Consider the following 27942-nt stretch of genomic DNA (forward strand, 5'->3'; position numbering starts at 1 on the left):
TTTCTACCAAATTTTGCTTAAGTTCATTGACTGATTTGAACTTAGGGAAATCGCGAATTGTATATCACTCAAATTGGTCCTTGTTGGCCAACTTGGACACTTTAAGGAAAGCTTGGACAATTTCCATCATTCACCACGTGCAACTAATTTTGGTCATCAACCCAGTCCACGAGAATAGAATATTATGCAAATAAATTTAGTACACTTGTACCCGTAAAGCCGTTGGGTCTCATCGTTCACGGTTTACGCCTTTTGGGTGTCAACGTTTTTGCAATCGAGTGTATATTAAAATACATATGAATGCCCAACTCAGAACTGGCGCCTCCCCCCCCCCCCCCCCCCCCCTTCGTCATCACTTCGTCTGTTTGTTCATAAATAACCCCCTTCCGCGGCTTCCATTGAAGGATAATGCCCAAGGCTGGAAGCCAAGGAGCGGAGCTTCGAGGGCAACGGTGAAATATTGAGGACATTCTTAAAGCCGAGGGCATTATCATCCGATATACCACCCAGACGGGAAGTGGTTTCGATTAATTTCTGGAACGCGCGCGCTTTACAGCGGAAAAGACAAAAATGCCACTGATGGTCACGGCGTGATTGCCGCCAAATAGATGCAGCCAAGCTAGTTAACTACATTTTATTAAACTCTTTCTTAACTCAACTTAACTTGTTTCTTTATTTTTGTCGTCGAAAAAAAATTAACGATTGTTTTCGTCTGATAACGGTTTCCCGATTTTGTACCACGCGACGTGTTTGGCTGGATTATACTTGTGAATATAGGTAGGGGTGCTCAATAAAAGTGCAAAATTTGACTTATTTGGTTCACGCTGAACTCGCTCCAGCCAGAACGCCACACAGCGTGGATTTCCCGGCATTTACTGTGTTGACGTTCAACGAGTGACATCCAGAAGTCACGTGGTTTGCAACAGTTGCCAGGTGCGTTTGTTCAAATACTGAATAAGTATTGATAACGATACCTGGCTTGCGATCATCCAACCAAATCCGAGCTTTCCCCCCGAAGCCGTTGGTACGAAATACTACAACGACAGATCTAGTGACATTAAAACCTAACATGTTATCTTGTGGTAAACATATTTGCAGTTTTAAAGTAGAGTTTTCTTTCTCCGCTTGCCATCCGCCAAACCCATCGGATCTTGAAGGCGCAACCATACCGTCTCCCTGTGCGCGTTTGCGAAAGCCGATAGCTTCGTTGTGAACTTCTTGAAATCCTATATTTTTGGTCTCCTTTGCATACAACGAAGGATTAAAGTACTTATCATTGATATCTGGTGTGATTAGACTAAAGCAAAGAGGTTTTGTACCACTATTGTCCTTTTCCATGGAGTAAAAGACATGCCTAGGTAACTGCCGTGAAGGTTCCCTTAATAACCCAAGCTGTGCGTTATCTATGGCTCCCAGTAAGGCATTGCGGGCACTGTCAATAATCATCAAGGCAATTTGTGCATGCCCAATAATACTTGCGTGATAGCCATCGGATGAAAACATTGCTGGAGTTTTAATATTTCCGGGATTTGGACATAGTGAGCTGCGCAAACCTACGCTTGTGATCCCATAATGCCAGGCAAGCATGGTCTGTCCGTGGTTTTCCAGATTGTCACACTGGGCGATGCCTAGCTCACCTCGGATAAAGTTTACAAAGATGACTGCTGGTGAATTCGGTTCACTCAAGACGCTTCGTGTGAGTTTCTCGAGAGATGATGCCATTGGCAATGAAGAGTGTTTAAACAGAAACATGTCGTTAAGTGAAAACTCAAGAAACACGATGTCTAAAGAATCTTGGGGTTTCAATAAAGTTTTATAACAATAGGAATAAAAGTTGCTGGAAGTGCCCCCTACCGCCAGATTGCGAAGCACAACCTTAGAGTCCGTGAATGGCTGTATAGCTTTTTGCCACCAATCAATAAACACTCGGTAATAAACGCCATTAACAACCGAGTAATCATTCATTAATCCACCCCCCGCCGATATTGATCCGCCCATAACTATAACGCCGATGTCTTGACCGAGTAAAGCCCTTGTCATAATGTTTTGAAGACGTAATTTCGTTGTTTCTCGTTCGATAACCGCGTTGTTGAGAAGCTTGGGCGTTAGAAGAATATCCTGCAAGGACTTGAACGTTTCTTTGTAATACCACACCTCCAAAATATTTCTTTGAACCGAGCGTTGCAGTGCATTAAGTTGGGCAGGGTTATTTACTTCGTCCCTTTTGGATTGCTCATCAGTTAAAGAATAGACTTGTTCCTCGCACGACAAAGTTAATAACATATCACTAAAAATAAGCAAAATTATATAGCGCCTCGTAGTTAGCTTCCTTCCCATCTGAATTGTTAGCTTTGTCGTTATTTGCCTGAGTAAAGTCGAAAATATTATGTCTTCAATCACTCTTGGCCTGTTGAATATGCCGTGATCTTATTTTTCCCTGAATAGAAATACGCGTTTCGCGCCCTTTAAACAACCGGTGCCAACAGAGTCACCTAGACGTTAAAGACTGGTACCTGGCTGTTGGTGGGACTAGCTCGGGATTTTTTAATTTTCTCTGTGTAGAGTACTAAGGAGGGATTGTCATGTGAATTTCGTTGCTTTTTGTCCCAAACTAACCAGTTTTCAGGGCGTAGGAAAAAAGTCCAGCGAACTAGTGCGACCGTAGATGCCTTTGTTAATACCAAAACAATTCTTAAACGCGTCACTAAACGGACAGGTATGGGCTGGTGGAAAAGCAAATAATACGCTTTCTTCAACCACTTTTTTTTTTTACAAAAAGGTTCATTTAATATACCAGGCACGCGAGGGTGAATCTCATCAGGAAAGTTACGAATTCTTAGATTCGCTCTGATGAAGGGCCAGTGCTCGAAACATCAGCTCTCGAACCTTTTTACGGTGACCAAATTATCTTATCAATTCTGTTGAGAAAACCAAATATACGTTTCGCCTCCTCTGGTGACGCAGCACCACAATTTCTTTTGAAACTAACCCATTTGTCTAGGTTGTTGCTAATATTTTTGTTTTGTCTTTATAAAGTTTGAAATTGTAACATCCTGATAAAACAGACCTTGAGTGTTGGTGTATTTGTTTTCTCACTGAAGCACAGGCCGAGAGCTAAATGAAACTAAACTGAACAAAATTATAAAATCTTTAACTTGTTTAATAGAGGACTGAGTATCCAAACTTCGGGTCTTGAGCAATTACTTGAAAGTCAGCTCAGTATAGTTTGGGATACAAAAATTTAAGGGTGGCCTTGAAAAATTGCTGGAGCTGAAAGGTTTGTAAATTGCCTAATCATGGACAGGATCGAGCTGAAACTGGTCAAAATTTGGCTTTGTTTTGCCTGGAAAATATATGACGTATCATTAATCAAGATTAATTAATAGAGGTTACGGGGACATTGGACTAAACTAAACTTTACAGCTGATGTCTGAAACTCTTTGGACATTTCCCTAAGACAAACGCCCTCCTTAGCAGCATGGCTTGTCCAAAGCCAAATTTTAATTCATAATAATATAGTATCCTCTCTTTATATGGTTCCTATTTTTTAACGCAATTTTTTAGCTTGTTAATATTCTTAACTTTTTCTGCTTTTCTTAATTTACTCTAATTCGCTATGTAACTTAAGGTTACCGTTTACCTTTAGAGGTGTCTCGCGTCCAAGCGATGTAGCGCGTCTGGTTAAAACTGTAGATACCTAGTAAACTCTTATATCAAATTAAAGCTTATAGAGCGGGCTATCAAACTATACAAAGAATTTTAGAATAAAATGAATTGCCGAACTTTTAGCACTGTTTTCTCGAATCAATTTTTTTACTTGGAGGGGACACTTTAAATAGCTAAAACACAAAGGGAATTTGTTCATTTGCCTTCAAATTTGGACAGTAGCTAGTTTAACATATCAACAACAAACTCGTGTCTGCGAATTTTTTCTTTCGAGATATTTTTTCTCCGAGAGCGATTTTTGTACGATCACTCACATTTTTTCTATCCTATTTCGAAAATGTTCTGTAACTTTTCACTGCGATTGAATATGGCACAACGCAGACACGGTTTTTTTTTAGCGCTTTGGATCCCACGGAAACTGAGGAGCAAATTACATTAACGAAAAACAAAATACGTTTTGACTTGTAGCTTTCAAAAGGTGATTCGGACGCTCGCATTTAGAGGTCGTGAAAAATTCGACAATTTACTTTATTTCAAAATTCGTGGTATAGCTGGATAGCCAGCTCTATAAGCTTTGATTTGATATAGGGGGTTTAGGTTTCTACGGTTTAAACCGGACGCGCTACATCGCTTAGACGTGAGGCACCTCTAAAGGTATACGGTAACCTTAATGTTTTCTTTATATTTGTTAATCATTTAGCTTTTTTTTTTTTCTTTTATTTTGTAATTTTTCTTTTTAAGACGTTACTGTAAACCACTCAGTTGCGTGATGTCGGCTTCCTTAATATAGAAAAAAAAAACCCTAGGGACCGGGTTGGCTCGCTTTCCGAGATCTTGCCTCGCCACTCTTTTCTTTACAAAGTATGTTTATACGAGAAGGCGGGCTGGCCCGGTTATCGAGATCTCGGTTTTTGCGACCGAGATCGGGTAATGGGCTCCTGATCTCGGTAACCGAGCTGGAAATTTTTTCCATTTGAGCACCCCAGCCCTGATACAGGGACTGTCCGTGACGAAACATTCTCAACTGCGCATGGCTTGTAAGGTCGCTGACAAGTCGGACCAAGGTTCCACGGGTATTTGGGGGGCCTTTTGGACATTTCTCATCTCGGTAACCGGGATAAAATTTCCCATATGAACAGAAGACAAAATTTGTCTCGCCTACCGGGGCAGCCCGGTTACTGGCCGGGGCTAACCTTCTGCGGAATGTATCTGTTATGGAAAGAAATGTGTGGACATTGCGTGCAACTGTGACATTTTTTGGGCTTTCGGACAGTCTGAGCAGGTGAAGATAAAAGTCATAAAATGCACCATCTCTCTCGCTTTACTAACATGCAATCGAGAAACGTTGACTGATAGATTTGATTACTTCCTACTCTAGATTCTTTTCTTATCAGTACAATGCTTTTGCGCCATGACGTTTTTCGCGTTTGTGAATGAATGTCTTTTTAATCGTATCCATGCATGTTACTTGTCAAATTAAGGAATATGACTGCATGCTGGCTCTGTTAGCATTCCTCGGAGACATAAAAAAGGTGATAACTTGTATAGCTTTCACGAATTAATAAAAATCCGTCAGCGATAATTTTTTTGTAGTTTACTTGGATCCAAGTGGATGATAAGCAACATAACTAATAAAGGCACGCGTCAGTTACTTCTAATTTAAGCTTTAGTCAGTTCGTCTTACAGGTTATCATGAGGTTCATTCTCTAAGATTATATCTACTGAAAGGAAATGTGATGTAATAAGCCTGGTGAACAAATGAGCATGATTTTTTATTCAGTAATGACACAGGCAAACTCGGAAAAAGAAATTCCGAGTACTCTTATCAGGAGTCGAACCTTAGACCTTCCGACCACAAGTTTGGACGCTCTACCACTGAGCTGCAAGAGACTCGTGGGAGCTAGAGCTAAGGCCATTTAACTAGGTTCATCGGACAAACATTCTGCAGACTGCTAGGATGGGAATGTCAATGAGTGACATATGCGTGTATCATTACTGAATAGTACATCATTCTCATTTGTTGACCAGGCTTAAAATATTACATCACATTTGCTTTCATTGCGCATACGCCACTCCTGATTCTAATTTAATGTATCATCAGGTCTGGATTAAGCAACAAAAAGTGTCTTTCCATGTCTTTATTTACATATGCACGTATGTTATACTTTTAGCTTCACTTATAGGTCAGTTTCATTACAGTGCGACGCGCCTTACCGTGGCCACCCAACAAACTTTTTTTTGTTTGTTTTCAATAATTCGTTGTTACGTCACTTGCCTGTTGGACTTTGCAAGGAGGCGTGTTGGGTGGCCACGGTAAGGTGCGTCGCACTGTACGTAAAAATAGAGAAGCATGGAAAGCAATGCCAGATGATAGAGCTATTCCCGGAGGAAGAGGGGGGGGGGGGGGGGGGAGCTCCTCGAAATTTTTGTCGGGGGTATGCGGCTTTGTTCTCCAAACCCTGATCCTATTTGAGATCAAAGGTAATTTTCCACTACTCAGTAGTCAGAATTTCAAACTAAAATGTTTAAAATTTATACCCTCAGTTTCAGATCAAAAGGACTCAGAAACAATACCCTTTTGGTGCCACAAACATACCTATATACCGGCATACACCCTTCCCCCCGTCCCGGTCACTATGATTAATAGGAAACCAGTAGCAGTTCCGGTTTCGACAAGTTACAAGTGCCATGTTGATGTACTATGAGCAAGTTTATTTTTTTAATCTGTGTTATTCTTGTAGCAAAGTTGTTGTTTTTTTTTATTATTATTATTATTATTATTATTATTATTATTATTATTATTATTATTATTATTATTATTATTATTATTATTGGGATCTACAAACCTTCCAACTACCTTCATATATTGACAAAGTTGTGGGCTCAGATGTTCAGTAACATCGAAGTGAAAGGTTGTTTATGTCCTTTTTCTTCTGCATCGGTTTGGGGAACTGGTACGTTTCGAGTTTTTTTTTCCAAAGGTTTTTTTCCCAAAGGGTTATCACTTTTGTGGTTTGAAAGAGGGTCGTTCATACGTGCCTCTGGTGTGCAGTTGAAGGTGAACAAAATGAATGGAATGTGGATTGCCTCCGGATCCTGTGTAGCGAAGTTGACCCTTTCATCTTGTGTGTCTGTTTTTATTTTTATTATTATTTTTTTAAATATATTTTTTAACTTAACAGGCTCGGATATCGGGGTCATAGCTTTAGAAAAAAAATCATTTACATTCCTGGCATGATAGTTTTAAAGTAATTAATCACGCAGCTAGTCCGAGACCACAGCTTTGCGTGATAAGTACGGTAAAAACAAAGTAGCCAGCATCTCAAACTTTGCGTATGTACATTTTGGCGAGGCAAAGGGTACATTGGCAAATAACAGCTACAATTAAAACTAACATTCTAAGCATGCTTCTCATTTGACTTTAAAGTGCCTTGTGGGACTTGTCTGTAATAATCTGTCTGTTTTCTCCCTCCGTCAGGAAAATAGACAGCAATAACGACAGTAGCCTGCCATGCAGTCGTCATTGTTTAGGGGACTCGTATTATCTCCTCCCTACGATTCCCCTAAAAACGACTGCGTGGGAGGCTCTAACGACAGAGGTCCCCTCGGGGTTTATTTTCAAGCGGGGTAGCAATACTTCGTTTATTGAAGTTGGTTAATTACGATTTAGTGCTTTGTGCATGTCTGCGGTAGAATCAGTATCTGGACAACTGGGTGGCACATATAATTATTTGTTTTCGTGACCCGAGGAATGGGTAAAATTGCAAGACTATCCCATAATGTTTCACAGGTTTTCGTTTTCCGCATTTCAGGTAAACAATTGAATTCCAAAAAAAAAAAAAAAAAAAGAAACAAAATCCCCAAACTCCGTCAAATTGGATTAGTGTCTTCTACAGTTTCGTCTCGAATGTTTTTACTGCTTGATGTATTTTTGATTTTTTTACAACCCACGGTTTATAAGCAGTAGGCCAGGACCTTCATTATCGTCCAAATTAAACAACTGACAGGCAGACTAAACAAGTTTTAATGACTTGAAGACATTTATTCGTATGTCCCATTTGGCAATTTTAAAAATAAATGACCTGTTTAGCATCCAATTCACACAAATGCCCGGGGTTCTCCTGCAAATGTAGTTACTTACTTGGCATGTCCTATCGAGCTATATGACTTGCAACACACAGCTACTTTCAGTTAACGTTGTCGGATAAAAGCTTAAAGCTAAACATCTTCAAAGAGGCTGCCACCTCATCCACTTGATATCCTTAAATTTCTTTCATCCTCGCCATCGTATATCTTCACTAGACGGAAGAGGCATGGCTGATTTTGATGAACTTATACATAAAAAAAATCCACAGAATCTTGAGGTCTCGTCTTACAGCTTTATACTTTGATCCGACAACGTTAATTGAAATAGCTGTATAAACTGAAATAAATGGACAAGGAAAAAATGTAATTTATTTAATGCCATACATTAACACGGGGAGCCCGGTACTTGTGCAATCTCCCGAGCCAGGGTCTCAATTGAAAAAGTGCTTGACAGTTTAAATCCAAATCAAATTGGAATTTGGAAATGTTGATTTTTTTGAGGAGAGGGGAAAACCGGAGTACCCGGAGAAAGACCTCTCGTGGCAAGGACGAGAACCAATTCAATAACTCAACCCACTTTTGACGTCGAGCGCGGGAATCGAACCCGCGGGCCACATTGATGGTAGACGAGTGCTCTCACTACTGCGCCACCCTTGCTTCCCCATTGGGCGGCTTGTTAACCTATTCAAAAACGGAAAACGATACCGCGTAAGGCGCTAACAATCAAGGACTAATTCTTATTACACTAAGTGGACTGCTTTTGCATTTTGTAAATGGATTTGCGCCATTTTGATAGGATTAGCTCCATAAGATCTTCACCATTCTGCTGTCTGAAATGATATTCCTCACCCCTCATAAAGAAAACACCGCAGCAGTTGGACACAGGCTGTAGTATGCGCCTCGCCTTGAAGAGATTTTAAGGTTGCTCTTGATTTGAAATTTTTACAACCTCCAAAAAAAGCATCCTTCCATTTCCATTTGAAATTCTCGAGACAGGTTTTGGTCCATGATAAGACTGTCTTCTAATGCTACTAGACTATTCATGACTCCTAACAGACATAGGCGTTTTACAATAACAGCAAAAAAAAAAACAAACAAACAAACAAACGCACAATTCAAACGAATGCAGCAAGATAAAAAAATATGCATCATACGGACACAAAATGAAAAAGAGATATTTTTAAATAATAGAAAAGACATTTAAAGCGGTCTGTTGACACTCTGGGAAGAATCAAATCTCTGCACACACTCGAATTTTCAGGCCTGATTAAAAAGAGGAGGCCCTCGTGTGCTGACAGAGTTTATTTTATTTTGCCGTTTGCTTCTGTTTGGATTTATTTTATGATTATTTTTCGTTTACCTCGAATTCACTTTTACTCCAGAAAGAAACCGAATCATGGCCGTCTGAAAAGTTCCTGTCTCATTTTTGTTTCCGTCTTCAACTGCCGAAAGGTACTGTGCGACGATTTTAAAGGCGGTGATTTTAGTTTTCAACGCGCTATCGGCTGAGCAAAGACTGAGAGGTACCAATCCACAAATTCTTCCATTGTACCCCCTTTCCCCGCAAAAAATATAAATAATAAATGAAAACGAGAAGAACAGAACACCACGTAATTTCTAAACGAGAATCAGCCAGCGGGACAACATACGGCAGTACCCTCACGGGCATCTCCCAATTAGGAACTACGCACTTTGTCCTGGAGAAATTAAGTATGAGTCATAGGCAGTGAGGATCCCTCACTAATAAACTATCATACAATCATACGAGCAAATTCATAAAGCTAACTTTGTACCCGAGGAAACAAAAAAACGTAGCTTCATAAGGCACACTCAGTTATGCCCTACGGTGCCCTGTTATTATTAAACGAGGTTCAACAATTCTCTGTTGACAAGGGAACACAATTTAAAAAAAACTTTTTAATGTCGGCTGCTTAGCAAACCTTCACAAATCGGGTTTAATCGTTTATGGTCTTAAAAACAATAAATACTTTACTTGGTGTCTGATCCGATAAGGGCACATTTGAACTTAGCTTGCGTGGTGTTGGAAAGGGCAAGGAAGAGGAAGTCGGACGCGCCGTGCGAAGTGTGTTCTGACATCTGCAAATGCAGTCTTCTCGGATAAGAGACGAAAAACCGTGTCACAGGGAGGACTGTGTGGTAAGTAAAAGAACCACCGTGAGGGACGTAACAAATCTCTCGCAGTGACCACCATTAGTGTCCATAACTAATTATTTCATTAATTGTCTGACTGCGCCACATGCAGTCTGGCTGTCAAAGTCCCCCACACGGTGGTGAAAATTATCCCTGAAAAGCCCCGAGAGGAGTGAGATATTTGATAAAAATCAAAAAAGTATCCCACAAGTTATACCCATATACCAGCACTAGGTAAGGCATGTGGCTCTCCTGGATCGACAATCTCGAGCTCATTCCGCCAAGAAAACTCATTCTGATGTCGGTATAAGCGTTTTCAGTACATTTTTTTGTTCTAGCCCCAGCTAGCTACATTTAATTTTCGACTACTGAAATGTAACAATTCTCCCATCTTAATCGGCAACCCTATCGGACCATGCCCACGTTCACCGGCCATTCAGTCACAGACCGGTAGGGAAGACCATACGTATACCTAGTATTTGAAACCGACATGGCTCTACGACTATTTAACGAGGATTTGCGTTCGCAAAGATATCACTTTCGTCGTCTCTTAACGGTGGTTTTCCATACCTCAGCTCTCCTGCCTACAAGTTAATTGTTCCCTTTAGCTTCAGGGTAGGTTTTCTGCTGCTTCAGAATGATTCGCAGATGGCCAGTCAAGTGTGGGATTCATACCTACATGCACTATTGAACCAAACGCAACAGCTTTTCTGGATACTCATTTGTCTTCTGGAAAATTGGTTGTCCCAACCCCTTACAAATTTATGCGCTTTAGTAAATTATTTTAAGTTATCGACCTTCGAATTAACAATAACGCCTTGTTCATCTGAATCAGATGGATGCTGCCGATTCAAGGTAACTTGAAACAAGTGCTCATGCTTGAGTATTTTCATGGCGTGATATAATTACTTTTACTTTTTTCAGATACTAAGTAGTGGTTTTGTACTCAGATTTTTAAAATAATTGGCCCTTAACAGCGGCAGATTCAATATGGTCTGATAGTGGCTTATCTCCTATTGACTAACAAGATTTGTCGCAACTCTTAACTAATCAAGATTAACGTACTTGATAAAGCAACCACCAACCACCAAAAAAGATAATACATACTCCTATTATTATACCTGAAATAACTGGGATGGTATAGAACATGACTCAAATTGAAGGCATGTATATATTGAAATATTAAAAAATAAATAAATAGATAAATAAATAAATGGAGTTCAATAAAAATGCTATAAAATTCTAGGCTTGGTATGATGCTTTATAGTGACAATACCATTTGACAGTTAAGTCGATATCAAAGCAGTCAAACTCTGCAAATAGTGATTATATGCGATTACCTTGAAATTTCACTGATTGTGACTGCACCTTAACCTTCAGCATATTTTACCACTGTCAATCATAATTACGACGGCAACCGACTGACCACAGAAACGGGCAAAGCGGATCGAAATCCGCCAATCACAGCGTAAGAACATGACCTATTGATCCCGTTTCTAAGAGCAATGATGGACGGTAGTAAACAGTTGATTGTTGAACTCCAGCGTTCACATGTTATTGAAAGGCGCAGAAACTGAATCCTGTTACAGAGGGTAAGTGTTACAAGTGTTTTTTTTCGGACACTCACAAGCCTCCCACGTAGTCGTTTTTGAGGGACTCAAAAAACGACTTCTTGGGAGGCTACTCGCTATACAACAGTGCCATGGCCACTATAAATTATCGAGCTCAAAGCCATACGCGCATTGGATGTTTATGCCGATAAAAACTTATTAGACCACAAAATGGTTACGAAATCTTGAGTCTCCAGCAGCAATGCATTGTCAAGTTAAATTACTTTTCGAAATATTTTTGTTTCGTGCGAAATTTACTTTCCCAGGTCGTGAACTCGAAAAGCTCAAGGGTTCTTATATTCACGAAATTTTTGTCTCTTATGTTCAGCATTCCCGTCATGGCATTTAACCTTTGCCCAAACGTTCATATATTTTTGTCATCGATCTCTGTTGTCGTGATAAATTATTTGAGTGATGTGTTTCAGATCCAGTAATGGAAACTTGATGAGGTGTGATCTTTTGCAGCAACCTGTAAACACGTTTGCTGTGAGACCTAAAAAGGCTCGTGGCTCGCGTGCGACGACGTCACTGACGTCATAAAGAAATATCCTGAAACTGTTGTTATAATCTGTTTGTTTCAACTGCATATTATTTTTGCAGTCACTGTCAATATAATAGTTGTCAATTTTACATCAAAAGAGCCGGTAGCATTCTCCTATTTCTGATTTTACGGTCGCACATTTGTGGTAACCTTTTAATGAATTCCCTGTGCTTGATGTCAAGAATAGGATCGGAAAAAGTGCAACGATTCCCAGACACTGCCCAAGGGTAGGGAGAATAGAATTCTTTCTATCTCCGGAAAGGAGTGCTCTTGATAAGACAGTACTTACAAAACAGCCATCGCGCAATGCACTTGGGTCTCAAAGAGGCAACTGACGTGCCACAAGTTTAAGCTGCCCAGCTCAGCCTTTTTAGCATATTTATGGTGGTACGTTGAAATTGCTGTTTACAAACACCTTGCCTTAAACTTCTGCTCACCACTTAATTAGGGGGAATGGATAGAATGGTACAGTGACAGAAAGGGGGATTAATTAAACTGAAAATTAACCGAAGCAGGCCTGATTTTATCTCCAAGCAACCCACTGACCTCGGCGCGACATCTCACGATCACATGCACACGTGTCTGTGAGTTGTCAGATTCGGGAGCAAAGCTTTACTTTTCGAGCTGTTAATCCGTTCAATCTCTTCTTCTCTTTTGTAATCCGTGTCTTACACTTTTCCAGGAGGCATCTATAACCAGTTAACCACTTGGGACTTGTCAGCAGAGACGCACGCAATCTTTCCATCAGAAATGTTTAAAGATTTTGAGTGGCTCTTCATGACTACGGATAGGGAACCATTTTTGCTTGTGCTGTCTGTGGCTATAGTCGCAGCAGTCAGTGTCGTAGCTTCTTTCGCATTTGTTGTGATTAAAGCTTACACATGCGTGCGAAACTTTGAAGGTCCACCTTGCCATTGGATCAAGGGACACCTCGATCAGGTAAGTGGTTAGGGACCATGCCTTCATAAGTCTATTACATTCTGACATGTCCATATCTCCAGCCTCTTTACGACCCTATTACATGTTTTTGTTTTCATACTGTATGTCTAAACGCCAAGCTTGTGTCCGTCGATTGAACTTGACAGCATAACTTAACAACGTAAGAGAGTGAACAACCGCATGAGCCATATATATTGTTTCTTGAGAATCAAGAATGCGATTGCAGCTTTAGGCAACCATGATTCTAAACGACTTAAATGCTTGATCCTCGAGCTTAATTGTCGGGGATTTTATTCATTGAAGGAGCACCATCGTCAACCCATTTATTTATATGTTCCTAAATGCGCGCGTGGATCCGGGCGTGACACTAATGGAGAAAACACGAATACGAACAAGCACGCGACATTATCGCTATTCGGACTAATAATACTATTAGAGTAGGTGCTGTAATGCAGACAATTCTAACAATTAGGATTAGCCTTTGCGCTCTTCAGCAAAAACAGACGGAAAAGAGTTCAGTTCACAAACTTGTAACGGCTTCCTGTCAGTAGATCTATAGCTCGTTAACAGTTCGGAATAAATCCCACCGGTCCAGGAAATCTGTCATTAATTTTGTTTAAAAACATTTATCTAGAAGGACGGTAGAAGATATAAAAGCAGTCGGGGAAATAATGAAGAGTATATGTATATGTAAAGACAGACGATTTGAGTGAAAGGGCGAGTAACTGGAAGTTCGAGATATCCCGATTTAACCAGTTTCGCAGCGGAACTGCCTGTCTGCAATAAGCGGCAAATTATTCATCCGCCTCCGTAACTGTAAAACGGAAAGAGGCAACAACGGAAGGAAGTTCTAGGAACACTACTTTTGTTCAATTATATTTCTGCTTGCCCAAGTCATGTCACTATCTTTACCTTGCTTTGACCCCTTTCTTTGTTTCACGCAACCTAAAGCTGAGATAACCAAATGGAATTCACAAGGCGGAAAATAGCTACACGTATCTACAGGCCAGCCAAGTAGTCAAAACATTGTCACAAACAGATATGTTTGCTATTTGTTGATGGAAAAAGGTTAATTAAAACCACGAAAAACAACAAAGTTTATAACCAAAAAGAAACAAACACAGGTTCTGTAAGGTGGAGCGTTAATCCGCCTCCACAAGTCAAAAACATTGTTGCCATTTTGCAAACCACTTGGGGTCTAATAATAACTAGCCTGGGTTTACTCGGCTTAGTACCCTGTTCATATTTGCGCTTTCTTAAGTTATATATAGTGACGCCTTTGCAATTTGGAGAGCGATTAAATATAAAGGCCTTTTGGTCTTTGGAGACGGAAAGCGATATTCTGGTGGCAAACTCAGAAACAGAGATGGGAAGTCGCGGAAGCGTATCAGTTAACTCTTTGAAGCAACCCTTTCGTGCGAGGATAAAACAGGCTTTAAAAGATAATTAAAAATACTTAATTGTTGCATCCTTTAATATTAGATGTCAGTTTATCCGGGAATATTGGTCTCCTGAGAAAAAGTAACCATTTCTGATTTCTTAAATTGTTGCGAAAAGCAAAGACAACAACAAGCTCAGTTGTTAGTAACATTATGCTTTGCTTCACAACGTTTTTTTTTTTTTATTTATTTATTATTTTTCCCTTTTAACTCTTTCACACGTGTGCCGCTAAAGTACACGTCAATGAAGAATTTGAAGAATGTTCTCCTTTTTTTACTCTTTAACAAAGAACATACGCTTAAGGAATGTATTGCTCAAAAACGACCAATTCACACAAACTGGTTAAAACTATAATTGAGCTAAATTTTAGACCGAGAAGAGCGAAAAGAAGGTCAGGAAGTGTATTCTAATGTAGCTTTCAAGTGCATTATCGCTGAAAAATCCTCAACAAACTGTTGTTTTAAGGGCAGCACGTAAAGAAGACAGCAAGCAAGGAGCATTAACCTTTTGTCTGTCCGTGTGTCAACGTATTCCGAACTTCCGTTATCGCTTTGCATGCCTAGCATGTTTAAGCTTGCTTCTATGGAATTATAGTCTATCCTCCCAGTCTGTATACTGTATCATTTGCAATAGCATGAAGGCCAATTTATACAACATGGAAATATTTATCATAACAAATTTCGTGAAAGAAAACATGTCGTAGGTATTATCATTCCACACCCTTCATCATGAATATACAATTTCGTACGTGGCGTGATGTTTTATAAGTGTGCTTTGCTAGAGTGGCAAATGAGATAACATCTCTGACGTGCGCTGATAAGCAGAGACCAGAAAATGCTAATTTTGTGCCGCAGGGTTTTCCGAAGCAATTTTTGGCCTACGTGGCAGGCGTAATCGGGGAGGGGGAGGGGAGCGCGGGCAGCGAACAAATTTGAGTCTCCCCCTCCTTTCCTTCGTCCCCGCGCTCCCCCCCCCCCCCCCCCTCTCCTATTACACCCACCACTCAGGCTAGAAGCAAATCTCACTTGCCTTCACGAATGGTTTGGTATCAGAAACGTTGGACAATGCAAAGAAACAGCCTAAAAACGGATTTTTCGCTTATGAAAATTTTAAAAACTGCAAAAGCCGTGAACGAAGATCCTGCTTGCTTGTACGTTGGATCTCACAGGAGATCTAATCAGCCAAACTTGAAAAATAAACGATGAGAAGTCCAAAGACTACTGCAAAGCTGACACAACGTAATATATTTTAAAACAATATTTCGGCTGGCCAAACCAGCCTTCTTCAGGTTTAGATGTTACTAAATTATATAAATGAAATTACAATATTATATGATGGAGGATGTTGCAATACATGGGAGCGGCGGAAATGACGTTTACAAGGTGGTACCAAAGGATGAGGAAATAAGTAAAATAAAATAAAAAAAATTACAATTCATCACGTCTATTCAAACCGTGGGGTTCCAAGGTCCCCGCTAAATCTATAAGAAAAGACTCTCTGGCTTTTCTGATTGAATCACGTGAGGAGTGGATAACTTCAAGTGGTATTAGTTGCATGTCAGTGTGGCAGTGGTTAGGTTGAGAAAGAAAATGTTCAGAAACAGTGGTTGGTTTGGATGTAATGTTAGTTTTGTCAACTGGGCGTCTATGTTCGTTGAATCTGTCTTTGAGACGTCGCTTAGTTTCACCTATGTATTGTAAATGGCAGCGGTTACATATAACCCAGCACTTCCTCACCTCTCTAATATATTACGCAAACATTTTAACATATTACTTTCCTCCGACCGTTGCAGGGACGTTTTTAAACACCCACCTATCGTCGCTTACAGACGCACTTCCAACCTTCGCGACATTTTAGTTAAAGCACAGCTACCGACTGTCACCGCTCTTAACAGCACTAATTCACCACCAGGATCTTTCCGCTGTGGACAAAATTGCGCCACTTGTCCTTACATTACTAACGGTCTTAAACATTACACATTTTCTTCCACAGGCGAAACCCGTAACATCACTTCACACATAACTTGTAACACCAAAAATTTAATCTACATGGTACAATGTAACCGCTGCCATTTACAATACATAGGTGAAACTAAGCGACGTCTCAAAGACAGATTCAACGAACATAGACGCCCAGTTGACAAAACTAACATTACATCCAAACCAACCACTGTTTCTGAACATTTTCTTTCTCAACCTAACCACTGCCACACTGACATGCAACTAATACCACTTGAAGTTATCCACTCCTCACGTGATTCAATCAGAAAAGCCAGAGAGTCTTTTCTTATAGATTTAGCGGGGACCTTGGAACCCCACGGTTTGAATAGACGTGATGAATTGTAATTTTTTTTATTTTATTTTACTTATTTCCTCATCCTTTGGTACCACCTTGTAAACGTCATTTCCGCCGCTCCCATGTATTGCAACATCCTCCATCAAATAATATTGTAATTTCATTTATATAATTTAGTAACATCTAAACCTGAAGAAGGCTGGTTTGGCCAGCCGAAATATTGTTTTAAAATATATTACGTTGTGTCAGCTTTGCAGTAGTCTTTAGACTTCTCATCGTTTATTTTTCGCTTAGACAAGCGACTGTCGTGCAAATGAAGTTAGTGTGACTATTGTTTGTTATTGGTTGTCTCTGAAAGATAAAAATTTAACCGACATGTCTTACCTAAACTGATTCTTGAAATCACGGAGGAGAGAAAATGGCGGAGAACATAAGGTAAATTTGAAAGGAAGACCGCTTGCCCCTTCCCATGGTACTACTCCCATCTCGTCACACCCACCCTCTACCCCTCCCCCCTCCCCCCCTCCCCCCTCCCCCGAAAAACAAAAATAAAAAAATATATATCCGGATTTTAATTTGGTTGCAATATCGAAGTATTCCTGTTTTGTATGGAATATTACTAGAATCGTAAACCATTTTTGATTTTTCGCACTTAGGAGGGGGTACACCTCCCTGACCGTGAAATCAGCCTTGCTCTTTTTTTAGATTATTTGGTACACCTGAAAGCCGTTTTCACGCCGCGTTAAATCGGTTTAACGGAAATATCTCGTTCGCGTTTCAAGCAATGCAAAAACCCTCAGCTCATAACACAAATCAATGTTTTGGGGTATTTTGTAAATTTTTGGGGGATTTTTAGGTATATTTGGGAGAATACAGTTTTTCTCAAAAGAGTAGTAAAATTTGGAAAAATAAGAAATTGTTAAGATTTGATGTAGTTTAAAAATTAGAATTTGAAGGTAAAAATTGATAAATGGACACCCAAACAGTCCCTACCAACCTGGTGTGCTCTTGGGTTGGGGGCAACTGTCTGTTGGTGTTCCAAAAATAATTTTCTTTCTTTTACCCCTTCTTTAAACCTCTTAAAATTCCATCCAAATTCACGTTTACCCCAACCTTAAATTTTGGGCGAGACCATGACCACACACCAAACATCTTCCTTTAATTAATAATTTTATCCCTTTAATTTATTTCATCACTGCAAAAAGGTCGCGTCAGACTGCAACGCAGATGACAGCAGATATTTTTTTCTTCTTGTGCAGGAACCGAGTGAAATATTTTGTCTGCACAGTGAAAGTTAGCACCGATGACAAATTCACATTTCCTTTGTTGCTTGCAGGCTACCTTCGATGGACGAGGACTGCAGTTTCACCTGAAGTGTACAGAACGTTACAAGTCAGCATACCGCGTCTGGTTTGGACCCACAAGGCCAGCGATTGTTCTATGTCATCCCGATACGGTTAAACCAGTGCTACCAACTACGTTTAAAGAGAAATCAGTGTGCCGCCTCCTTTCGCCTTTTCTAGGTAAGAACTGTTAATCTCTTCCGTATAGAGTGGTCAAACGCTAATCAATCAACGCCTCCACTTTCCATTTCAAGTACAGTAGTCGAGCAAGTGAAAAAGTTTACAAAAGGGACGTGTTGCCCCTTTAAACACCAATATCAACATGTATATTCTTCTTACTATCATTAAGATATTTCTTATTGTGTTAGTTAGGAGAATTTAAACATCGTGACTTGTATTTGATGTTTAATTGAGTAGAAGTTAGATATACCCATCAATATATGAGCAGCCAGACAGTTACGGTTCCGAAAATTACAGGTGGCTACTATTTTAGTTGATAATAAACCATCTAGAAGCAATGGTCATACGACACAGCTTACAGTCCCATCTACAGACATGTTTGATAGTGTTGGGCTGGTGCCTCTCTACCCACCTCGACAGCAAAGGGTGTGTAGGATGACCATTGCTTCCGGGGCCCGGTTGTTCGAAAGCCGATTAACGCTGGTCTACGATTAAAATCCTAATTTCAAGCTTAAGATAAAGAAAAATCTAAGCCAAAACTGAGGGACAAAAATCTTTTTGGAAGATTCCTTAGCGATTAGGAATTAAACTCGAATGAAAGTTTACGTTAATCCAGGATTAGCTTAATGGGGCTTTGAACAACTGGTCCCTCATGGTTAATTTTAGTTGAATTCCCCACTCCAGTAACTGTGACAAGAATGGTACGAGTAAGAGATTGTGGAATCATTTGGGTGGACAGATGCATCGAAAAGACAATTAAACACATTTTTCTTGGGGTAGCGTAACTCCTGCTAAAATAAATAGTTCTCACCTAAAATAATAATTCCTAAATAAATGACTGACGATCGAGAAATGCACTAACTCATCGTCTATCCAAACAATCCCATAATCTCTCACTCGTACTAGGCCAGTCTCCCCGTACTGGTTTCTAGAGTTGGGAACAGTTCCCGCGCTTCTTAGTTGAGGCGTTTTGTCGTGATGAGCTGCAGGTTAGGCCACAAACTCAAAACAAAGTAACGTTTTTGTACCCTTCCTTTAAACGGCTTTAAATGCGGGATTGATGCATGGCCCCAACCTCGTTCCCAGGGCTTTTCCGTTGTAAAATCCCCACCCAATTCACACGGGAAAGTCCTGGGAAGGAAATTGGTATGGCCCCTACCTATCTCGCGTGTCCAGTACAAGAGGGCCGATTGAGAATGAGCCAGCCGATCCTTGATCAGGCTAATCGACCGGATACAAGTACGATAAATACGTAGAGAACTTTAGGATCGTCTTAGTTTTAGGATAACAAGACCAAAAGAGCTCATTTCTTTACCTGATTGTTAAAATTTCTTTCTTTCTTTCTAGGTCTCGGTCTCGGTCTCCAAGATGGAGCCAAATGGAAGAGTACAAGGAAGCTGTTAACCCCTGCATTCCACTTTGAAACAATCAAACCCTACATTAAGATTTTCCAAGAATCTGCAGAAGTCCTCTTGGTAATTGGTTTACATGAATTAGCTTACTATTAAGTGAAAGTCTTAATGGCAGTAATAATCTATTGTAGGCTTTTCTTTCTATACCTGGTCAAACAAGTGTTTCAACGCTTTACGAACTCTAGAAAGGAAGGAGTATCCAGGGACCTGGGCTGTAGAGCTTCAAGTCCAGGGTGAGAGGCTTAAGGCAATCAGAAACAGCTGCATCAAGGCTCTTTCGGGACAATCATCGTCATTAGCTGAGAACCCTAAAGTTCTGATAGGTTATGCTAGGGATAAGTAAACAGCTTCTTAACTTTGCGTACGCTGTAGACATCACAAAATTTTGAAAGTCAAGTATCTTTACATGTTTCAGGGCAAGTGGTCCTCATCCCCAGATGAAGATGTGGAGCTTTTTCATGACATCGGTTTATTGACGCTGGACTCTATTTTGAAGTGCTCCTTCAGTTACTGGAGTGACTGCCAAATTAAAAGATAAGCTTGTTTGTTTTAAAATAGTTATTTCAAAACAAGGTATCCATTCAATTATAAACTAGTTGTCACTAGCTGCCCCAGTTTTATATGGGAAGCCAAACCGACGGTTATATGGGATTGGATAGTATGGGTTGGATATTATAACTGACAGCAAGATAACACCCTTCTTCTGGATACCCAAACATTTGCCAGCCTAAAATGACATGGGTGTTTAGAATTGATAAGGGAACAAAAAATTGTGAAAATGACTCAAGATTAAGGTCTAACACCTCTATCCAACAAATCAGTTTTGTCTCAGCTTACTTCTGTTTACCTTTAGAATGAAAATAACCAGAATGCTCAAACAACTTAAGTAAATGACCAAAGTTTCAATAGTACCACTTTAGATATATGAAAAGAACAGGACTTGGATTAGTAATGTGCAATGAACCTCTAAGTTACGAAATCCTGTTTTTCATCCCCAAGAATTTGGCACCTTTCCGGTTTGCAACTCCTCTGGCCTCGTGTAATTTTTTTCGACAAATAAACTGATCTTGGACCTCAAGTCGGAACCAAAATATTCATTTGAAAATGGAATCTATAATCCGGCTTTCAAACAAGCCCCCGGGCTTTTGTTCATGGATTTACGGTATTTCGTTTTAGATTCACATAAACATCTGAGGGTGCTGAAGCATTATTCAGAGAAACCATTTTGCTCCAAAGCTTTACTGTCAGTGTATTGCCGCGGGACATATCATTTCTCTCCACTGTAATAAGAAGCACTTTTGAGATAGGGGGTGCTCATCAAGAAATTCCCATTCAAGCGAAGGCGCTTACTAGGGTGAATGCCTTGAATTGCGTCATAAAGTTAAAACGCCGTTTAATGTACTCTATGACTAGTGGACTTCACTGGACCCCATCTCTCTGATAGTTTATTTTCAACCAACAGGCCTAGAAACCGAAGCTAATAGAACTACTTGTCCCAAGTGAAACTACGAAATATTGAACTCCCTGATTAACTTAATAACCAGTAACCCGCAGATGCTTATCTCAGTATTTTCGATTTCAGTACACCTGACGAGTTTTTGACTGCAATTCATGAAAACACTCAAGCAATCATGGACAGGTTTTCGTAAGTCAACTTTTCGTTTTGTTCCTCCCTCCGCATTTCATCTTCAGAACTCAAAATTACCAATTGGTGAAAGGTCACGCATTTGGTAAATTATTTGGGATTAACCAAAAATATAATAATTCCTCAAAGGTTTTATAGGTTATATGAACGCTGTGTGATCAACCGTAAAATGTACCAAAGACTTCTCCGTTCGGCAGCCTTTTATAGTGGTAAATGTAGCGACAGCAACAGCAAGAGAATGACGAGGGCGTCACAAGTGTTCCTCTCTCACATTGGTCAAGTATTTTTTGTTACTTTTTCAGAAATCCGCTGTACCATTCTGATTTCATCTATAACTTGACTCCCGCTGGAAGAAAATTCAAATATAATTCGAACATTGTGGCTCGTAAGGCGGACGAAATTATAAGGACCAGGAGAAAGAATCTTTTGGAACAGGTATTCATACATTCATTCATTCATTCATTCATTCATTCATTCATTCGTTCGTTCGTTCGTTCGTTCGTTCGTTCGTTCGTTCGTTCGTTCGTTCGTTCGTTCGTTCGTGCGTGCGTGCGTGCGTGCGTGCGTTCGTTCGTTCGTTCGTTCGTTCGTTCGTTCCGTCCTTCATTCATTCCTTCCTTCCTTCCTTCCTTCGTCCGTCCGTCCGTCCGTCCGTCCATCTATTCATTCATTCTTTCATTTATTCATTCCTTCACTCGTTCATCCAGTTGTTCCCTTGTCCATTCATTTTGTCGTTTGTTCATTTTATAGCCAGAAAAGGAAGTTCTCAGAAGGGGAGAGCATTTCGACTTTCTAGATGTCCTACTCGAGGCCAGGGTATGAAACCATATTTTATTAAGTATCTAGTACAATGGTTATTTCCTTTGAGACAAATTTAGGTGGTCCAAGTATTGAAAATCAATCTTCTCTGACATTTATGGCATGGTCTTATTCCGGTTTCCTCGGCCTTCCCTTTCAATCAATTATTTTAACCAAGAAAAAAAATTTCCACCTTATCATTTCCACGGTCACTTTCCCCTCTAATTCTGCTTTTCATTACCCCAAATGCATGTTAAAAATCGGCAGTTTATGCAATTTAATCCTAAATGCGTTTAGAAAACCCCTCCACAAGAAAACTAAGCTTCATATAATTTTTGTGTTTATGGTTAAGTATTAAACCTCCTTCCGTACATTAAGGTTAATGTAGAGTAAAAATCGAAACTGAGCAAGTACACGATTGCCACTTTTCAAATCTAGTAACCTTGTTTATTAAGTTATTTTAATGAGTGAAAGGGATCCCCTTTCTGTTGCCGTCCTTGCTTGCAATCACTGAATAACAGGAAATGAGCAACAAGGTGGCTGCATGGCGGAGTGGATTTCCTCTGAGTCCCCTCTTCAAATCCTCTGCCAATGTTAAGTTTGCAACATTTCCTTAACTGATTTAGGGCCTCTTCATATGAGCCCGGTCGACCTGGCTGGCCCGGTAGGCGGGACGAATTTTGTCTTCTGTTCATATGGGAAATTTAATGCCGATTACCGAGATGAAAAATGTCCAAAAGGCTCCCAATAATACCCGTGGAACCGCGTTCCGTCTTGTCAGCGACCTTACAAGCCATGCGCAGTTGAAAATGGTTTGTCACGGACGGTCCCGGTACCCGGGCTGGAGTGTTCATATGGGAAAAATCTCCAGATCTCGGTAACTGAGCCAGCCCGCCTTCTCACATGAACTCATCGAAATTTTTGTAAAGAAAATAGTGGCGAGGCGAGATCTCGGAAACCGAGCCAGCCAGGTTGACCGGGCTCATATGAAGAGGCCCTCAAAATGTCCCCAATAAATACAGGTTAAATACTGCTTTTTTTGAAATTAACAAAATAGTTTTCTAAATCCACAATGTGTTTCAGCGTGACGACAAACAAAGCTTAACTGACGAGGAGGTTCTAGCAGAGGTGCGAACTTTCATGTTTGCAGGATTGGACACAGTCACGAGTGGTAGGTGACAAGCTTCTTTGGCTTCTGTTTTTATTCCTCTCCACAGGCCATGGTTAGGATCGCCATTTGCACCTGTCGAAGCTGTTTTGCGAACTCTGAGTACTATAAAAATCGAACAAAAATCTTATTAATTTTTCGGAGAAACGAAATCAATATTTTCCTTGTTTTATTTAAAACTCGGCTAGCCACATTTTAAGTGGACCGCTCTTCAAGTTGTAAGAACATCGTTTCTCGGTCCTGCTTCTACACCCCTCTTCTCCCCACCCCAACCACACTGTTATAAGAAGTGTGCATGCATCACCTTGAACTATGGACACTGCCTTCAAATCATGGTTCTCATTGTTTGCATGTGTTATCATTTGCAGCAATTTGTTGGATTTTGTATTGTTTGGCGTTACATCCTGAACACCAAAAACATTGCCAGGAAGAAATTGATCGCATCTTTGACCAAGGCAAAGACCTGCAGTGGTAAGAATTAATACGAGTGGACCCTTCTTGTACGAGAACGACAAAAATATTAAAAAAAATACAATATTATTATGAAAATAACGTACACAAGTCAGCAACAATAACATTATACATAATGATAATTTCAGCGTTGTATGTCATGCGGTAACGTTTTTGAAAAGCTAGAAACTTTTATATCGCCATCTGTATGTCTGAAGATGAACAGTTATAATTTCCTGTTTTCTTTACGTAGGAATGACCTCTACAATATTCCTTACTTAAAGCTGTGCATCCAAGAGTCGATGCGACTGTACTCTCCTGTGCCAATTATTTGCCGTTCGTCGGACAAGAACTATGATTTACAAGGACGAACATTCCCTAAAGGTAAGCCAGAAAACATGTCTTTGTACAGACTTAAATCCCTTGCTTTATTGGTCGACAGTACTATGCATGCTCCTCGCAAGGGAAATGAACAGAGGTAGTGATGACGATGACAGGGGATGATGATGATGATGATGATGATGATGACGGTGGTGGTGGTGGTGATGGTGGTGGTGATAGTTGTGTGATAGTTTAAATGTTTACTTGTCAATGAAAGTTAAAGTTTAATTAGATCTTAATCGGAACACGAATTTAAATTAATTTTTACTGGCATTTTGTATTATAGGTACCTTTTTATATGTGAATATTTTTGCGCTTCATCGAAACCCGCATGTCTGGAAAAATCCAGAGGTGAGATTATAGCTAGTGAGTTATTAATAAGCACACGTAGCAGCTACAAGTAGAAAATGACAACCTTTTTGTACAGAGAATAGCTCTGACTTGCAGTTTCCAGCTCATAATTTACCTTCTTTTACTATCCCGCCTGTTGGCATACATTTTGTTTTAATCAAATATATTAGAACCAAGTTCTTCAAGGTCCATGTTGTTGCTAGGAACAAAAATTGTGCAGGGCGTTAATTTCAGGATAAGGATATGACGGAGACACTTATTCTGGGAAGTGGGTGTGGAGCACGCATTTCGTTTTTCTCAAATCATGGCCACGTGGTTTTATATTTTTGTAACAGTAATATTATTCGTATTCGTGATTATAGAACTGAACAGGGTTAGGCTTCCCAGACTTTCCACCAGAATTAAACAACAACATCAACATAAGATAAGGTATTTGAGTTGTTGTAACCGAATCTCTTCCTTTCTCTTTGCGTGCTTCTTCAGGTGTTTGATCCCTTGCGATTTACAGAGGAAAGATCCAAGAACAGACCACCAAACTGTTTCATCCCATTTTCAGCCGGAGTGAGGTATGCTTACTAGTTTCCTAACTATTCATGCAGATATTATATCTAGCATATAGTGCGAATCAAGAGACTATGAGGTAAGAGAGCGAATCCCTGTGCCCCATGATAATTATTTTCAATCTTTTTTTAGTTCACGTCATGCTATTTTGAGTTTCAAATTAAATGACGTCACTCTAACTGACCAATAAGATGTCGACATTAAAATAGCAACGCAAACAAAAATCATTTTCATAGGAAGAGGGGCATGTATGGGGGATTCGCTCTCTTACCTCATAGTCTCTTGGTGCGAATGTAATATACGACCGACCAAGGATTTAAAGATGCTGTGACTGGAATATCAACGCTAGCTAATAAACTAACTGAAGGTCAGTGAATTTGGGAATTATAAAATACAGCAAACATCCACTTTTAAGAACCTACCTTTTTCAAGGTCAGCCTGGATAATATATGGGTGCATTTCTTAGGGATGAACCAAATCCCGATCAATGATCCAAGATCACTTGGATCATGGTGAATCAAAGGAATCCTTTCCCAGAATGGATTCCTCGGTTCCTTTGATGCACCATGATCCGAGTGATCTTGGATCATTGATCCTGATCTGGATCATCCCAAAGAAACGCGGTAAGTCTTCATATTGAAAGGTTCTTATATAACAGGTGTCTATAATGTTTACCTCATTCCCCAATTTCTAACCGCCAGTTACATCATTTTGATAATACGCTACATTTTAGGAACTGTATTGGCCAGCACTTTGCTATGGCAGAAATTAAGATGACTCTGGCAATGATTCTTCGTCGGTGAGTTGTGAAATTCCATATTCCTCAATTCTTCTGCGTTTTGCCACCCTGGACCGGACATACTCCGTATGTTATTAATTGTTATATTCCGGTCTCCCATTGCCTCAGGTTTGATCTCACAGTCAATCCACATCAGATTGTTTCCATGGAGGATCTGCTCACCGTACTTATGTTACGCTGCAGGGGAGGTGTCAGGATAAACGTTCACCCAAGAAAATGTGATGTTTGTCATGACCGGAATGCTAATACGGTCATATTTTAACAACATTGCCAAGCTAGCGTGGTTTTACGTAACCTGTGAAACAGGAACTAGACAAGAAGACGTCATCGAGGCATGCACAGAAATTTGTTCTTTGCCTTTTCTAGGTTTGATCTCGTTTCACGGTTTATGGAAATACCACGAATCATATTGAAAATCCATAATCACGTGTCAAAAAGTATATATCGGAACGTTGAAGAATTCTTACATCCACGAGGAAATTTTAAATTATATAGATATATATGTACGTGATGCAAAACGTAAAGTGACGAGACGTTTACAGGAAGAACGCTCTCAACTTTGACGATCGTGTTATATATACATGGTAAGCCTTTAATCTTGCAGTCTAAACATCGAAACATGTATTCTCCATATTGAATACTATATTATTTATTTTATAACGATCCGTCAAGACAAATAAGCGCTATTATGCCATGGTCAATATCCAATTTCTTCTTCAAATATAACTGGATGACCCGACTTTCAGGTCATGAGAATTAAGGATCACAGAAAGATATAGTAAAAGAAAGTAAATACCTTACACCTTATACTAAACGAGGATTCGTAACTTGAACTGTCGGGCCGAGAAAACGAGATTAGTAAGATATTTATTATATCTCTGAGGTTAAACTTGCAAATTTAACGGGCCGTACAGTGAAATACGGCCCGCAAAATTGACCAATCACACCGCGCATACTATAAGGTAATTTATTTAATGTCAATGACACGGAAAATGTTTGCATAATCTCCCGAGCCAAAGGCTCATGATCAAGTGCTTGACAATGAAAAATCCAGATCGAATTGAAGTTTGGAAATGTTGGTTTTTGAGGAGAGGGGGAAACTGAAATACCCGAACTAAAACCTCTCCGGCGGAGCAAGGACGAGAACTAACTCAACCCACATGTGAAGCCGAGTCCGGGAATCGAACCCGGGCCACATTAGTGGGACGTGAGTGCTCTCACCACTACGCCATCTCTGCTCCCCATGTCCATTAGAGGCATTCCCCAACTAAGACGGTAGGAAATATGGGACCTAATAAGGGAAGGGTCATAACACCATGCACACATTTCGCTTCCTCCGAATCTGGTTTCCGCCACGGTAGAACTGTTCCAGCATTGGTGGGTTTGTTTACAAGGCTATTTGGTATACTTTTCACGGGCTCTTTTCGTAAAGTTATTTTAACAAGCTGAGCCCCCACCTTTCTCCCCCGGGCCTTTCTATGTGATTTTGAACATGCTTACATCCACTCAGCCAATCATTACACGGTATAATTGTTATGTTCTATATACTCCATAAACTGTCTGAAATTATGTAAAATGGCGTGTGGACTTTGAAAAGTAATAAAAAAAACTACCTCCAGAATCGGAGTTTTTTCTGATTTGAATAAAAGATCACATCATTCTGTCTCTTCGAACTGAACGCTGTTAGGACTCCTTTAAATGAACATCATTATCGTTTGTTTTTTCTTTACAGTTAAAATCACACTCCGAGTCTACTTAATATTGACGTTTTAGACTGAAAGACATTTTATCTCCTGCTTTCAGAAGAATGTAAATATTATAAACAGGAACAACAACGTAGCTTCGGCGAGTTCAGCTCACGCAAACCTTTTATGTTTTACCCTACCGACCGACCCACTTTAATGAAAGAAAACGAAACATTTTGTCGGTATGGCCATATATATCTTGGGTTTTAAGAACGGCTTTGAGTTTCTCAAACTCATAGCTGAAGCAAATGAGCCATCAAAGAAATATCACCATCGATCAAAACAAAGGCATTGCGATTCAAAACACGTGTATCCGTCGCAAACAAAGCAACGTGATTCTGAAATGTCAAGGACAAAATGAAATCACGCTCAAAAATAGAA

General features: G+C 39.9%; 1 protein-coding gene across 2 annotated transcripts; it reads left to right on the forward strand.

Moving 5' to 3' along the window:
* The first annotated feature begins 12136 nt into the window (after positions 1 to 12136).
* LOC146473621 (cytochrome P450 4F4-like) lies at positions 12137 to 26881 on the forward strand. Of its 2 annotated transcripts, XM_085118325.1 has the most exons (15): positions 12137 to 12441; positions 12737 to 12993; positions 18065 to 18251; positions 19599 to 19726; positions 20079 to 20197; positions 21249 to 21308; positions 21611 to 21743; positions 22059 to 22124; positions 23190 to 23277; positions 23643 to 23745; positions 23978 to 24108; positions 24392 to 24456; positions 24940 to 25022; positions 25751 to 25816; positions 25925 to 26881. In XM_085118325.1, the coding sequence occupies exons 2-15, from the start codon at positions 12805 to 12807 to the stop codon at positions 26076 to 26078; spliced, it is 1572 nt and encodes a 523-aa protein (XP_084974451.1). In that variant the 5' UTR covers positions 12137 to 12441; positions 12737 to 12804; the 3' UTR covers positions 26079 to 26881. The 2 variants fall into 2 exon arrangements, with proteins under 2 accessions (XP_084974451.1, XP_084974452.1); XM_085118326.1 differs by lacking the exon at positions 12137 to 12441 and having other exon boundaries at positions 12545 to 12993.
* Positions 26882 to 27942: the final 1061 nt, after the last annotated feature.

This window comes from Pavona decussata, unplaced genomic scaffold (genome assembly GCF_977016875.1).
Source record: "Pavona decussata unplaced genomic scaffold, jaPavDecu1.1 SCAFFOLD_93, whole genome shotgun sequence".
In the NCBI taxonomy this organism is placed as follows: domain Eukaryota; kingdom Metazoa; phylum Cnidaria; class Anthozoa; order Scleractinia; family Agariciidae; genus Pavona; species Pavona decussata.